The 15,913-nt window shown below is 51.0% G+C and overlaps 1 protein-coding gene across 1 annotated transcript; it reads left to right on the top strand.

Moving 5' to 3' along the window:
- Nucleotides 1–8,164: 8,164 nt before the first annotated feature.
- Nucleotides 8,165–12,466, top strand: C16H10orf71 (chromosome 16 C10orf71 homolog). Its single transcript, XM_065894834.1, has one exon. The coding sequence runs from the start codon at nt 8,165–8,167 to the stop codon at nt 12,464–12,466; it is 4,302 nt and encodes a 1,433-aa protein (XP_065750906.1).
- Nucleotides 12,467–15,913: the final 3,447 nt, after the last annotated feature.

The raw sequence follows: 15,913 nt of genomic DNA, 5'->3' as shown, positions 1-15,913 counted from the left end.
GATTTGGTTTGTTTGACATATTCTAAATCAAAAAGATGACCCTGGCAATGAGGAGAAGACAAAACACATCCTCAAGGGTAATTCTCCCAGCCTCTGGCTACTGGGGCACATACACGCCCCCAGTTTTCCCCAAGCATGTCTTCACTATGGTTGTGCCACCAGAGCCTTTGGCCCCTCCCTGATGGCTGAACTGGAAAACCTTGTCCATTCATTCCTGTTGGGGACCCCATTTCCCCTTGTGCGCTCTGGTGCTTTGCAGAACCTGTGCCCAGCATCCAGCATCTGTGGATGGAGTGTTGAAAGACCAGTTCTCAGAGGGGCTGTTGAGCCTCCAGGGTTGCCTGTACAACACAGAGCAGATGCCAACACTTCACCTGCTGACACCTATAATTTAGGTATCGTATCAGTTAACGGCCATTTGCAATGTGGCTGTAACCAACACCCCAGTTAACGTACACAACAATTATTTGCTGGACGCTAGCCCTCCAGAGAGATTCAAAATCGTTCCCCAGCTTGGAACACTGAGTGCCATTAGAGAGACAAACAGGAAAATGGCAAAGTCATGAAGTCACGTATTTCTCCCTGATGTAGATGCTAGCCTATATTCACCCTGAAACTCAACCCTAACTTAACTGGCACACGCCATGGTGTGAGTGAACACCTTCCGCCATCCTGTGAGCTGGCTCTAAGGATAACTGCTCTGCCTGCTTCCTCCTCCCATCACAGGCAGATTTTATATGTTTTAGGGCTAGGAATCAAAAAGGAAATTAAATCCACCTGGATTCAAATTCACTAATTTGAAATGTATGATAATTCTGGAACTACTGGATTATAACTGACTTTCAGTTCAGTCCCACTAAGCCAGTCAATAGTGCGAATAATATCATGACAGAGGTGGAGGGATTTGCTCACTTTTTAACAGATATTTCTTGTGCTGTGCACTATGCCACAAGAGGAGATAGCCTGGAGAGCCAGACAGACACAGACCCTGCCACAGTGAAGCGCCCAGGCTGTCAGGAGAGATAAGAATTCAACAATAATCACCCAGTTAAATACTTAATTACAATTATAATAAGTACTTCAAAGGAGAGGAGTATAGTGGGCTGTAAAAGCAGGTAGCAGAGAGATTTAAAACAACCTGAGGAAGCCGCCTTATTGAAGGGGCATGTGAAGTGGGTTCTGAAGTATACATAGGAGTTAAGCAGGTAACAGGAGAAAGGTAGAATTAAAGAACTCCAGGCAGAGAGAAAAATATGTGCAAAAGCCCTGAGGCAGAAGGTAGCACGGCATATTGAAGAAGCTGGTAAAAGTCCAGGGTAGCTGGAAAGCCAAGCACGAGGGGAAAAATAGTCCAAGATGAGGATGAAAAGGGAGGCTTTGTTAAGAGAGATTGATTGTCATTCTTTCAAACTGGAAAGCCATTGAGGGATTCTAAGCAAGAGGTTGACATGAACAGATTTGGTTTTTAAAAGCTGTTTCTGGGTATAGTGCAGAGAATGACTATGGGCTCCTGCGGTAGCCCGAGGTAGACATGACAGCAGCTGGGGTCATGCAGTGGCCGTGGAGATTAAGATCAATGTGCGGGGGGGGGCAAGAGACCTTTCAAAGATGAGACTCATGGGACGTGGACATGGATCAGTTTAGGGGAGGCATGGAGGAGGGAGAGGCAGCGGTCACAGGTGACTCAGATTTCTGGGATCCTCAGAGGAAGAACTGGCTTGTGGAAAGGTCATGGATTCCATTTTAAATGTGTGGTTTTGTGGAGCTGTCCGGGGGCAGATGGAAACAGAGGCTGGAGCCCAGACAGGCTGCCTGGCCTGGACATGGCTTCAGTGTGTGTCTGCTCCTGGCGACGCTGGGTGTGGGTAAAATCGCCCAGCGAGACTAACAAGGGAGAAGAGAAGAAGCCCCAGGGCCTGGCGCAGAGGAAATCCAACCATCCAGGAGAGGAAGATAAGAGATGAACCGTTAGGCCGGGCAGGGAGATGGAAGGTGTGTGAGTCTCACAAATCAAGGTGGGAGAGCTTCCCAGGAAGACAGTGGCCAACGGTCTTGATTGCAGCTTAGAAGTTAAGTCAGATGAGAAACAACCTTACCCGTCGGGCGATCCACTGGGGGAGGGGAAACTAAAGGCAGAGTAAATGAGTCAAGGAAATAATGGGCGTGAGGAGTCAGGAAGCATTTAAGAGAGCAAACTGATTCTGAAGGTCATGGACATAAATAGGATCTTACTGTGCCATGAATAAATATTCATTCTCATTTCTATATATTCATCAGGGCAGATTCCAAGACCTTTTTTATAGCACTATTCAACGATATGCCATTCTCCCTCACTCATGTTACCTGAGGGGAACTGCACCCTTTCACCTGAAAAGTGCTCTTATGAGCCAGACTTTTCAGCAATTTGGGTTGGCTTCCGTCAAACAGCCCAAAGCAGGGAGGGAGCAGGGTGGTTTGTGCTGGCCTCTGGAGAACGTGTTTCAGCAGCAATGACAGTGAGTCTGTGACCCCCAGCACAGAGTGATGGGCTCCCTAAATGTCCACGAAATAAATGCACCATGTCCTTCTGCATCTCTGTCTCATCCACGTGTGACATGAAGTGATTTCATCCTCACCCCAAATGGTACCCCGGGGGTGCTGCAATGGGCTCTCTAGTTGGTGACACAAATCTGAATTTCCCAGATCGTCTTAAAACCCAAGACCAGGGGTCCTTCTCAGTAGAACTTCTCCATCTTTCTTGCTCCTTCTTTTCTGTGCCTGTCTGCCCTCCATTAAAATTCTGGATGAAGACACCCAATTCAGAGCATTGCCACGAACGTTTATTTGGCTCCTGTGTTGTTGTGTTCGGTACACAAGGGCAAATAAGACTCCCTTCCTGGACTCATGGAATTTTCTTTCTAATTGAGGAGAGAATGAAGCAATCATCAATTCCTGAGACACACAGGTTATATAATGTGTGGCAATACGGCGTGAGCTATGGAAAAGGTGAACCCAGCGTGCGGTGGGGACACAAAGGACAGACTCGAGGGCCACGGACGGGGCTAACCGGATAGTGAGCAACACAAAGTTGCACTCCACAAATCTGTGTTATTATGATTGCTAATATTACTAATAACCACCATGGACTGGATTAATATCCAGGAGTTACAACATGAGGACAGTCTTCGGGAAACCCCAATGGTCTGCATTGATAATTTGCATAGTGGATTTATTTTAATTACTTCACATTTCATTCTGAGCACTCTTAAAATTCTCTTGGGCAGCTTTTTGGTTCTTTTAGCTGTCAAAATAGATGCTCAAACCTCCTGCCAACAGTAAATTGAACAGTACTGCCTGCCGAGCAGATTCAAGTTCAGCCCACTCTAGTTCTCTTTGCTGCAAAACCTGCATTATTAATTCACATGGGAAAAGGGCCTTTGGTCCAATCTGACGAGCAAAAAATGATTCACAGCTGGGCCGTTCATATTAGAAATCCCAAAGTCTTAAAACAGGTTCCTAAAGATTTCTTGGACCAGAGAAAAATTGATGAATATTGGAAGGGATATAAATCTATCTTGGTTTCCCCCAAAATGCCTGCGTTTGGAATTTTGTTGAGTTCAAGTATGAGAGCCAAAAAAAAAGAAAATTTGAAAGCCAATTGTATTCCTGACACTTAAAGATAGCTTTTGTACTGAACTCGTGCTTGGCTTTTTGGTCCTTAGGGTTTTAATGAAATTATTTTTCTTCTTCTTTCTAGATGGGCAGCAATGACAGCAAATGTAATCATGACAAGAAGTTTTCAAACTACAGATCCTAAAACCCAGGAAGGCAGGCACCCACTACCCCCACTCCTGTAACAGGTATGTATCAACTCAAGAGTCGGCCCCTGGAAAAACCTTCGGTTTGGACTACCCTGCTGAAGCTTCCATTGGGTATCAGGAGACTAAGGGATGGGAGTGGGAGGATGAAGCCAACTTTATATCGTCCCATCTGAACCCAGGTAAATCAAGTCAGAATGGAAGAAATTATCTGAATGGAGTTAGCAAGAGGGAGGTCTCTCTTTTTCCTGAGGCAGAAGCAATGTGGCTATCTTCTGAATACTCCAAACATCAGTGACCATCTTTTGTTACTGTTTGGAAGTATGACACGAGCCCAAGATCAGGTTGGGTTTTTTGGTCACACGCAACAGAAACAAAAACTGGACAAGTGAAGCAGAAAAGGATACGTATTACGAGGAAAGGGGAACCCTCGTGGACTCAAGGTGAGGGCTGAAGCTCCAGGCTGGGAAAGGACAAACAGGGTGCCTGCTGCTGCTGGAAAGCAGACTCCCTCCTTGCGTCACTCCAGGAGAAACAGTCCAGTGAGCTGGCCTGGGTCTCACGTCTGCACTTGGCCCTGAGAGGTCTATGCAGGCTCCTTGACTTTCAGCCCCACCAAGACTGAACGCCAAGGGGAGAGGAAATTCCCCAAAAGGTACCAAGTGTTCTTACTTGAAGGAAGGGATGGAAGCAGAGTGTTTAAAAACTAACAAATATCTGCTAATAGTAGGTGGTATTTAATTGACTGGGGGTGTTTACTTAACTCTAAGATTCTAATTATTTCTCTAAGGATGCTATTTCCATCTTAATGTGGAAGTAGAGAAACCCCAGTGTTACTGAGTTCAGTCATTGCCGAGGTCAAAACCCCAGCATTCGGGACACCAGGGAGTCAGAAGACTCCCTGACTGTATCGGTAAGACCTCAAGAACAGAAAACTTGACTTAAAATGTCCAGAGTCACGGAAGGCCCCCAATTCAGCCCAATAACACAGATTCCAGACGGGGGATGATTCTGGCCCAGGCTCACAGCCCAGCGCGGCCACAAGGACTCAGGAATGTTCCTCTGTCCACCAGGCCATCCTCAGCAAATTGGCCTTGAGTCATCATTGTTTGTCCCTCAGAGTTGCAAAGTGGATGCCTCAGTGTTATGAGTTGAATTGTATCCCATCCAAATTCATATATCGAAGTCCTAACCCCTCATGACCTCAGAATGTGATTTATTTGGAAACAGGGTCATTGCAGGTTTAAGTAGTTAAGATAGTCATTAGAGTGAGTTCTAACGCAATAGGGCTGGTGTCCTAATACACAGAGGAAAGGCAACATGAAGATACACGGGAAGAAGGCAGCCACCTACAAGCCGAGGAGGGTCTGCCTCTGTCCTCAGAAAGAACCAACCCTGCCCACACTTTGATCTGGGACCCCCAGCCTCCAGAACTGTAAGATAATGAATTTCTGTAGTTTAAGCCATCAGTCTGTGGTACTTTGTTACAACAGCACTAGCAAACAAATACAGTTTCAGGCTCCACGGTCTGTACTAAAGTGAGAAAAAGGGCACCAAGAGAATGGAGACAATGGGGATCATTCCCTTGATCAGAAAGGCAAGAGTTTTCCCAGACGTCAGAATGCTTCCACCCCTGTGGCCAGAACTAGCTGTGTGGGAGTCTAAGACCATGAGCATTTAGCTTCTGCAGTTTTTTGAGAGAGAGTAGAAGAGAGAGAAGTGGGTGGGGACAGGGGAGAGGCTGGCCAGGTGCAGAGGCAGGGCTGATGCTCTCCCCTTTCAGGTGCCTTCTAAAAGGCACCTACTGTGCTTTCTGGGGAGCAAATGGCCCGATTTTCAAGGCAGGCCTGAGGAGTATGTAAATACAGTCTTTCCCAGGGCCGTCAGTGGTGTCTCAGCAGCTCATCCAGTTTACTAGAACTTGGGGTCCTTTACTTTCTCTGGCAGCCCCAGCTCAGCCCTTTCATTCATAAAAATGAGTCAGCCTCCCAATAAATCAGCATCAGAAACCCACTGGAGTGCTGTGGTCAAGAGACAGGAAACAGAAAATCCCAAGGAAGTCTGGCCTCCAGGACCAAAACACAGCAGTGCTAGTACAGTGGCATCAGGCCCTGTGGGACACCTGGTGGGCGACCCTCTATGAGGAGCCGGGATAGGATCAGGACCCCTGCCGTGCAGGCCCTACCACGCTGGTGGCACATCTTCGTCTTCCATCCCTTACAGCCTTGTTCAGGCCCCTAAGCTTACTGCTCAGGCCAGCCAGGCAAGGAGGGGAGCGTGCGGGCTTGCCAGTTTCCTCAGCTGATGTGCCTGAATGGGGTCACTGTGTGACAGTGTTGCATCTGTCAGCTGCTAGAATGTTCACTGTGCCAAACGCCCCCAACTTGAGCCCACTCTAGGGTCTATACTTGCTCTTTTATCTAAATTTTCACGTACTCATGTGTTCATCCCCTGCCCTGGCCAGGCCTGTTCTAGGCATTGGAGGTGTGTGCCCAGTGGTAGTAATCAGGGTCCCAGCAGGAAGTAACATCCTTAGACAGAATCCAGAAGGGAATGCAATGAACCACCTCATACCTATTAGGATGGCTACTATCAAAACAAAAAAAGCAGAAATTGGAATTCTGTGCGTGGTTGGCAGGTGTGTAAAATGGAACAGACAATGAGGAAAACACCGTGGCAACTCCTCAAAAAATTAAAAATAGAACCATATGATCCAACAATTCCACCTCTGGGTATGTGCCCAAAAGAATCGAAAGCAGGGTCTTGAACAGATATTTGGACACCCACGTTCATAGCAGCATTATTCACAACAGCCAAAGGGTAGAAGCAGCCTAAGTGTCCAATGACAGATGAATGAGTAAACAAAATATGGTGTATACATATTTTGCAATACTGTTTAGCCTTAAAAAGGAGGGAAATTCTGACACATGTTGCAGCATGGATGATCCTTGAGGACATTGTGCTAAGTGAATAAACCAGTCACAAAAAGACAAACACTGGTTCCCCTCATATGAGGTACCTAGAATAGTCAAATTCATAGAGGCAGAAAGTAGAATGGTGATTTCTAGGGGCTTGGGGAGCAGAGAATGGGGAGCTGTTGTTTAATGGATACAGAGTTCAGTTTTGCAAGATGAATGCACTTAATACTACTGAACTGTACACGTAAAATGGTTACGATAGCACATTTTATGTCATGTGTATTTCACCACAATTTTAAAAAAGAAGAAGAAAAGAATGCAATGAAGGGACTATCACAGAGGTGTAGGCACAATTAGGGAGACCCCAGGATGTGGAGTCACTGAGGAAGTGACAGCCACTCTTCCGGCAGCCCCAGGGGACAAGGGCAGCAGTGTTGCAGGGCCCAGTGAGAGTCAGAGCCCAGGGGAGGGGCTGTAGTTAGAGAGGACTGTAGTGCTGCCAGGACCCCACTCCACAGTCAGAAGCAGGAAGTGGGGGGACAGAAATGCCAGGAAGGCTGGCTCCCCCTTGATCCAAGCTCCCACCAGCACCTCCCACTGGCCACACCCAAGGGCAAGTTAGAGAGTGAAGGATCCCTGGTGAGGCAGGCTCTGGGGGACTGTGCCCTCTTGGGGTGGCTCTGGGACAAGGGCAGTCAGCAAGCAGACAGCCTAGTGGCTCCTGAGCTCCGGGTTCTTACAGCCTGAGGAAGGGATAAGCAACAAAGAAGTACATTTAGTTTTAGATTGTGCTCAGTACCCCAAAGAAAATAAACCAGGCCCTGTGAGAGAGAGTGAGGCGGGAACACCCTGTGGAACGCCAGGGAAGTTCACTCTGCAAAAATGACACGTCTGGACCTTAGGCACTGTATTAGTCAGGGTTGTCCAGAGGAACAGAACCAATAGGATGCATGTACATATACACGGAGGAAGAAGGAGATTTATTGTAAGGAACTGGCTCATGTAACAGTGGGACTGGCAAGTCTAATATCTTCGGGGCAGGCCAGCAGGCTGGACACACAAGGGGGAGTTGAAGTTGCAGCTCCAGTACAAAGACTGGAGGTAGAATTGCCTCTTGCTCGGGGGATCTCAGCCTTGTGGATGAGGCCCACCCACGCTGTGGAGAGTAAACCGCTTTACGGACATTTGACCAAAAACTGGGCACAATGGCCCAGCCAGGTTGACACGTAAAATCGACCATCCAGACCAGCGTGTCACGCTTATATGGAGCCGCTAAGTTGAATATTATATTCATACCCTGCACTTTTTCCTTTTGCAGAGAAAAAAAAATTCCCACTTTGTAATTGCCCCTGGTCATCGGGAGGCTCCAGTTTTGTGGGGAGAGGGCTGCATCCAACCCTTCCTAAATCATCACCCAGAGACGCCCACTGACTGACAGGGACGAAGAGGATGCAGGGGAGTAAGAAGTGCACGGACGGCTTCAGCGACTCCTCGAGCATTGGCAGCGTGCTGGACGATGCAGACAGGGAGGTGAGCAGCCTCACGGACCGGGCGTTCCGGAGCCTGTGCATCTCAGAGGACGCATCCTTCCATGACTCCGACCTGGCCCTGTCCCCCGATATCACTCGCCAAGTGTTCGGGAATTTTCACCAGAGGACGGCGAGCCATACCCATAGGAAAAGCGGCATTTGGAGCCAGTTACCATCCCAAGGCACGGAGCATGCCGGCTGGGCAGCCACATTCCAACAGCTGCCCAAGTACGTTCAAGGGGAGGAGAAGTATCCCAAGAGCAGCCCCCCACTGACACCAGCCCAGAGGAGACTGGAAGTGCCAGTTTCCGGCCTGAGGAGCAGCAACAAGCCTGTTTCCAAAGTGTCGTCACTGATTAAATCTTTTGACAGGACTGAAAGCCAGCGTTGTGACAGCAGGCCTCCTACCAGCAAGCCTCCAGCTCTCAAAAATCCCCCCAAATTTGCTCCTCTTCCAGAAAGCGGTGTCAACTTCTGCTTCGATTCTGCCGTTTTGACGGTCAGGAGGGTGCCTGCTGAAGTCTCCAGCACCCATAAGACTAGCCACCAGCCTGGCAGGAAGCACGGACAGCAGGAGTCCCCCAAGAATCCTGAAATGGCCTGTCATGGCCCCAACAGCTTCCTCCCAACGCCCGAAAACGCAGCCAACTCATTTGAGTCAAAGTTCCCCTCTCCGGCCCACAGGGCAGCCACCAGCGAGACTGGAAGGGGCCAGGAGTGGGCTCGCAAAGGGACCTTTCTTCATAGTGAAAACAGTGCTTTTGAGTCATGGAACGCCCACCAACCCAGGCTGCCCGAGAGGAAGGATGCTGCTGACACTGTCACAGAAAGCAAGGCTCCCAAGCATTACGAGGACACGTCCTTGTTAAGAGAGCCCCCGGCCTCTGAGCACAAAGCCTCCCCTTGCCACATCCGGGCCGGCTGCGGTCAGGAAGAGAACAGGCTGGCCGCAGGGACTCACTCCACATCTGGAACCCGGGGATCTAGGGACCTGGGAGCCCAGGTATTTGCTACGGAGGGAAAAGCTTCCAGCTCACAGCCTGAGCCTCCATTGAAACCGACCCATGCCCCCTGGAGGAAACCAAAGTCTGGCAAGGGAGGTAAAGAAAGCCTACAAGATGCTTCAGAAGAGAAGAAGCAGACCAACTGGAGAGGCCCAGCCTTGTATACAAAGCACAATCCCCAGGGGCAATTTCCAGAAAAGGATGCCCTCGACATGCCTGTGGACCCCCACGAGCATTACGATCCTCCTTTCAACATCAGTAAGCTTCTGACCCCTGTCATACCCAACAAGCATGTGCTGGAGTCCTCCAACAGCCAGCCAGCAGAGGTAACCCCATCACCCACAGGACAGCTAAACGGATACCAAGAGAAGGAGCCCGGTGAATGTCAGTCCCGGGACAGTTACAAATCCAAAGCCCCCAGCCTGCTGTTCAACCTCAAAGATGTGCGGAAGTGTGTGAAGAGCACGTACAGTCCCTCGCCTCTCTTGAAAGGCCCTGATGAGAAAACCAGAGGCAAGCAAGAATCCCTCAGCAACGGCGGCCTCCTTCCCAACGGGCTCGAGGAAGGCCCTCCAGACGAGCTTTCTAAGGAGACACCAGCTGATGCCCCCTCTGTGTCACTCATCAGTACGCAGAAGGACCCCAAAGCTGACCCCGGTGCAGCCTCTGCAGACAACTACCTAACTCTCACCTCGCCATCACCTAACACCAAAGCCCCCTTCTGTGTCAACGGCGAGGCCGCCGACAGGAACAGCTATGAGAAGGACGATGCCAATGGAGAATCGGAGACGGGTGGTGCCAGGCCCAGCTGGCATCCAGACTCCAGGGAACACTGCCCCAGGAAACATCTGTCTCTGAAGCTTTGCAGTGGAGACCCTGAGGCAGGGAAGGCTGCGGAGACCCCAAAGACCTCCGGCCTAGAGAATGGATTCTTGAGATCCGTCTCTCAAGAAACAGAACCTGAGAGAGAGACAAGCCTTCAGAATCCAAACTTCAACCAGAAATTCTCCCCAGGGCCCCTTTCTCCCGAGGAGGAAGATGTGTTTTACAGTGACAGCCAGTCTGATTTTATGCCAGGCCTCAAAAGTAAGAGCAAATTCAGCACCAGCTCTTCAGATCAGTCCTTTGCCTCGTTCGAGGACCAGCAGAAGACGTGGTTTGCCGAGAGCCAGCAGGAAGAAAGGAGGAATGACGTGAGTGTAGGTGACAGTCAGAAGGATGAGAAGGAGAAAGCGATGGAGGAAGATGAACTACGATACCTCACCTTGAGTAATGGGCACGCATGCATGGAGGAGCACAGCAGGTGGGAATCCTTGCAAGGAGAAGAGGAAAGTTTGCCAGAAGGTAGCCCCGGGAAGGCGTCGAGGGAGGAAGCTAATTTCAGAGGCACTGGCATTGGGGGAAGTAAGGATACAGCTCTTTCACATGCCAAAGACCTAACCCCTTCACCATGTTCCACTTCAAACAAGCACATACTCTTTGCAATTAAAGACAACACCCTCAGGGCCACCCCCGTGATAAAGCCCATCATGCTGTCCCTCCTGAGATCCATGTCCTCAGATTCCCTGCTGGGCACTGGCCACAAAGAGGAGGAGCTGCCAAGGCCAGGCTGGGGCAGGGATGCTGGTCTTTGTGCCCCCGACAGCCGGGAAATGCCCAGCACTCTGACACCCACCAGCGTGCAAGGCACACACTTGAAGGGGGCGGCCTGTGAGGATATGGAGGACCGCGGGAGGGGTCCCAGCGCAGCCAGGTCAGAGACGTCCCAGGCAGCCCCAAAGGGGTATGTCCCATTTCCTCCACTCACAGGAGAGGGCCAAGGGTTGAAGCCACCCCGAGAGGCCATACATAAAGTCGTGGCCAGCAATGGCAAGAGCAGTTCCATAGACCAGGGGAAGCTGGATGCTCCAAGGTGCATCCCCACGATTGCTTTGCCAGAAGGCGACCTAGAAGACCAGCCACCCCTACAGAAGCTTGGAACCTGTTGGGAAGAGCAGGCACAAGGCTTCCAAAGTCACTTTTTGTCTACACCCAGAGCACAGCCCCCGGGGAGAAGACTGGTCCCTGGTGAGCTAGCAGCTTCCCCCAGCGCCAGCTCCCTGGAAGAGAGCAATGCATGCTCCCCTGCCACCAGCAGCATTTACGATGATGCTTACCAGGCCCCCAGTGAGCCCAGCCTGCTGCCAGGGGAGCCTCCCCACAGCAGCCCCTGGGCCAGTCCCCGCCCTGGCAGGGTGGCACAGAGGGAGGACCTGACACATGCTCTCACGTGGGAGCCCGGCTCCGACCCCCAACTGGAGCCATCAGCAGAAGACCTCAGGACACTTTCTCCAAGAGGCTCATTGTTGGACGTGACCACCAGCTCAGCTGGCCTCCTGGAGAAGCCAGAGCCTCCTTCTCAGCTGGAGAGGGCGGCTGGCAAGCCTCCAGCAGTCCCACCCAAAACAGAGAAGGCCCTGCGGCGGGCCAAGAAGCTAGCAAGCAAGAGGAGAAAGACCGACCAGCCACAGGAAAAGCATGGCGAACGCCGGGAGGAAAAGCTGCACCCCGAGGACTCAGAGCGTAGGCCACCTTCCCCTGGAGAGAGGCCCCCAGCCAGGTTCCCCATGGTCCGTTCCCTGCCCCCTCCCGTGCGCCGCCACTCAGTATCTGCCTTCTCAGAGCCGATCCAGAGGCAGCCTGGGGGCTCCCAGTCCCTTACACCCCTGTCCCCTTACCCTGCCACCCAAAAGGTCCTCCAAGACCCCCAATCTGGAGAGTACTTTGTCTTCGATCTGCCGCTCCAGGTGAAAATCAAGACCTTCTATGACCCAGAGACGGGCAAATACGTCAAGGTCTCCATCCCATCCTCTGAGGGGGGTTCCCCTGAGCCAAGCCCGCCGGATGCCCTTGCTGCTCCCTACGTGCTGTACCCGGGCTTCCGGCCCCTGCCTGTGACAGCCTTGATGCCCCTGCGCTGCTCCTCTCAGCTCTCTGCCCCCACCTTCATAAGGCAGCGCCCTCACACCGCCGAGGCAGCTGGCCCCAGGCCCCAGAGCGCCCAAGATGCTGGCCTGCAGCTGGCCTCTGAGCCTCCCAGTGACCCCACCCAGCACTCTGCAGGCCAGTGCCCCGAGGGGCGCCCCCAGAGCCCAGGGGAAGAGGTGGGAGATGCTCCGAGACTGCATATCATCTCCACTAACGACCTAGAGGACTTTGCCATGGAAGGCATTTCTTGAGAATCACAGCAGACTAACCCACCCCCCAATAAACCCAGAAGAGCTTACTTCTCCCTCCCCCAGAACAATCAAACACACACACACACACACACACACACACACACACAAACATCAACTCATACTCAGCCTTCTGAGATCCCTAAAGTTTCAAAGGAAGTGGGGATCCTCAGAAAACCCGACCTGCAGGGCTCCGCAGGGCTCCCCTCCCTGGGAGGGCGCTGCTCTGCCCTCGTAACAAGTCCCTTCTGAGCCTCTTCCTGGATCCAGGATCTGCTCCACTTCTTTTCTCCTCCCCTCCCTGCTCCCTGTTCTCCCCTGGCCCTGCCACCAGGGGGGGTCCAGCCTGATTCCCTGAGAAGCTGTTCCCGCCAGCATCCCACCCACTCCTCCTCGAGGGTCGGCTCGCACAGTGAGCAAACCCCAGGGCCCCCCAGAAGCACTGCACTGCACTGAGCCCTGCCCGGCCAGCAGACCGCCCAGTACGCCCCCTCCTAGGTCAGGTGTGGCACTCGGCGGCCACCCCACCCTCGCTCAGACACAGCAGCCCTTTCCGGCTCACCTTCGGGGGGAAATGGCTGAGGGCTGAACCAAGGCAATCTTGCAGAAATGTTTATTTGAATAGAATGGGTTTTCTTTACTGAGGAAACTTTCCTCTGAAGGCTATTTTCTGATCACCTTGTAAAAAGTGAAACAAGTTTGCAGATGCGGTTCTGTCCCTGGACTCCTGTCTTTCTTCTGTGGGCAGTGGTGGGTCTGTGCTGGTGAGTAAAGTGTCGTGCCTTCCAGGCCTCCCATCACGACTTGGCAGCCACCCAGGGTCTCCACTCTGAACAGAGTGGCCTCGACACCCACCGCGGTCCCAGAGTCCCTGCTTGATCCTTTAACACCTGTCCGAGCCTTCTCCGGCCAGGCTCTCCACCAGCGCTGGGGCGGCAGAGATGAGCAGGACCCACGTCCGCCATCGAGGTGATCTGGGACCTGAGTCAGGCCCTGACGGTCCCGATTTAATGACCTATGCTCAAAAGGAAATCATGCTTCCCCCAAGTCCCTCTGGGAGTTGGAGGGAAGTATCTGAATCAACTGAGGGGAACAGAGTGCTGTCACCACCTCTGCACCTCTGAGAGCAGTGAGGGTCTGTGAGCAATGCCCACTGTGGGCAACGTGCTGGGAAGGAAACAGTCCGGCCTCGTGGGCCTCTACCCGGGGCTTCCGCTGAAGCCTCTTAATTCTTGTGCTGTGGGAAACACGGGCTAGAGTGTCTTCAGCCTTGTTTAGAAGGGGCAGCTGTCAAGGCAGCTGTCAGGACTGCACTGCTCACGTCCCAGGAGACCACACAAAATGTATCACCCTGGGCCTTTTGGCCAACAAGCCATTTCCAGGCTGGGAAGGTGGGGAGGCACCCAGCTCACCACGTCCCAGACTCGTGCAAATACTGGGGTTTTGAAGATATTCTGGGTCGTAATTTGGATTCAGAATTTTACACCTGTTTGATTTTCCCAAAAGTGCAGCCACACCTTAATTTCATTCTGAAAATGTTACACAAGTCCTCCAGCCTTGGCATAGCTCGTCTACACCTGGTGAGTCAGCCGGATAGTTAGCCAAGAATTCAGGTAGGCCATTGTCTGAGAAATCTGGTTCGCACGAGTCACTCACCAGGCTGCCAGTGAAGCGAGCTGGGACCTTGGCTCTGCCACCAAATCGCCGAGCATCCTCTCACCTGTTTTCATGTTACTCAAATAAGAAAGATAATATCTCATTTCAAAATTCTCAGGGCCCAGGAAAAGAATTACCTAACAAAAAAAGAGTCCCCCGGTTAAAAAATAACCATAGTTACAGTAACCACAAGGAAAAATATACTTTACATAAGAGGAGCTTATGTTTGGGGACCAGTCATCTTCCGTCTTAGAAGCAATAAGAGCAAGAATATTGAAGGAGCTAAAAGCATCAAGATAGATATTTGGAGATCAAGGTCAACTCCCCAGTCCTCTTTGCTCCTGTGAATGTAAAAGAGGAACAGGGCATCTGGCAGAATGCAGCACCCACTCACAAATCTAGAATAAGGATTCCTTGGACACCTGGCTCTCCAGCAAGTCAGCTAGAGGGAAGGCTTCCATCACTTACAGCAAAGTACCTAAATTCCTAAAAAGCAGATAATGTCTCCAGGGAACAAAAGTCACTGAAGACCAACTCATTTGCAAATGAGTTTCTTTCAGTTTCTTTCTGTTTGGGGTTGGGGGGAGTCATTTATGCCTCCTTCCTTCCTCTTCCCCCCCCCCACCGTCCCTGCTTCCTCCCTCCTACCCTCTTTTTTTCTCTTCTTTCCTCCCTCCCTTCACAAACATTTTCAGAGTCCCTGTGCTGTGCCAGGCGCTACACTGGGCATCAAAGATACCATGATAATAAGATCTGATCTCTGTGCCCAGGGAATTAAAATCTAACAAAGAAAGACAGTTACAGTCCCACATGGTAAGGGATGTAATAGGGTGGCCTGAAGAGCATCTGACTCATATCCTGGAGGGAAAAAGGGCTTTCCTGCAGGAATGACACCTGAGCTGAGCCAGGAAACACAAAGCTGTGCATCAGCTTGTGAAGAAACAAGAATTTCCCCCCTTTCATCTATCTATCAAACAAAAGTGACATGTACTAGATACTAATAGATCTGTCTTGCCATATCAAAGTGTATTGGTTTAACTAATTGTTCTTTAGCATTTCTAATGAGCACGAGCATAGAACCAGTGTAGCCAGGCAGGATAGACCTTTGCTGATATGTCCTTCAACTTCTGAATTGAAATTTCACTCATCTGAGTTGCCCAGAAAAACCACTGTTTCTATCATTATGTTTAGTAGGGTAGTGGTAAGAGTTGTGAACATATTGTTTGTGGAAACTGTAGGTAAAGACCACGCCTACATCTTCTGCTTACTATGAGTTATGGCCCTTTACTATGAGTTATGGTCCTTCCAAGTGTCTCCTGGGGAGGGGAGATAAACGCAGAGCACCTCGAGGGAACGATCAAAGGTCCTGGGGCTGCTCAACGGAAAATGACCAAGAGCTTACACTGCCCATCACACAGGCTGTGCCAGCCCCTGATTGGGGAGATTTGAGCCTGGTCTCCGCCCTCACTACAAACCTATGAGAGGAACCCTCATTAGCTTCCTGTTACTGTAAATAAGCAAAGGCCCTGAGACGTGGAGTAACTTCCCATAGTCAACAGTCACCGGGTGAGGGGCCCACACAGGAACTCAGGTCTCTCTCACTTCCAGGCAGGCACCTGAGCCCCCAGTCATGCATCTCTAAGTGTGGTCCGTAAACCAGCAACCTCCACATCACCAGGGAACTTGTTAGAAATCCAGGATCTCCATCTGCATTTTCAAAAGATTCCCCAGTGATTTGTTTGCACATTAAACTTTGAGAAGTGCTAGCAGCTCCTGTTTGGCCTGGAAAGGAGA

Source organism: Phocoena phocoena, chromosome 16 (genome assembly GCF_963924675.1).
Source record: "Phocoena phocoena chromosome 16, mPhoPho1.1, whole genome shotgun sequence".
NCBI classification, from domain to species: domain Eukaryota; kingdom Metazoa; phylum Chordata; class Mammalia; order Artiodactyla; family Phocoenidae; genus Phocoena; species Phocoena phocoena.
The sequence above is the reverse complement of the archived record's forward strand: the minus strand, read 5'-3'. Positions and strand labels throughout refer to the sequence as shown.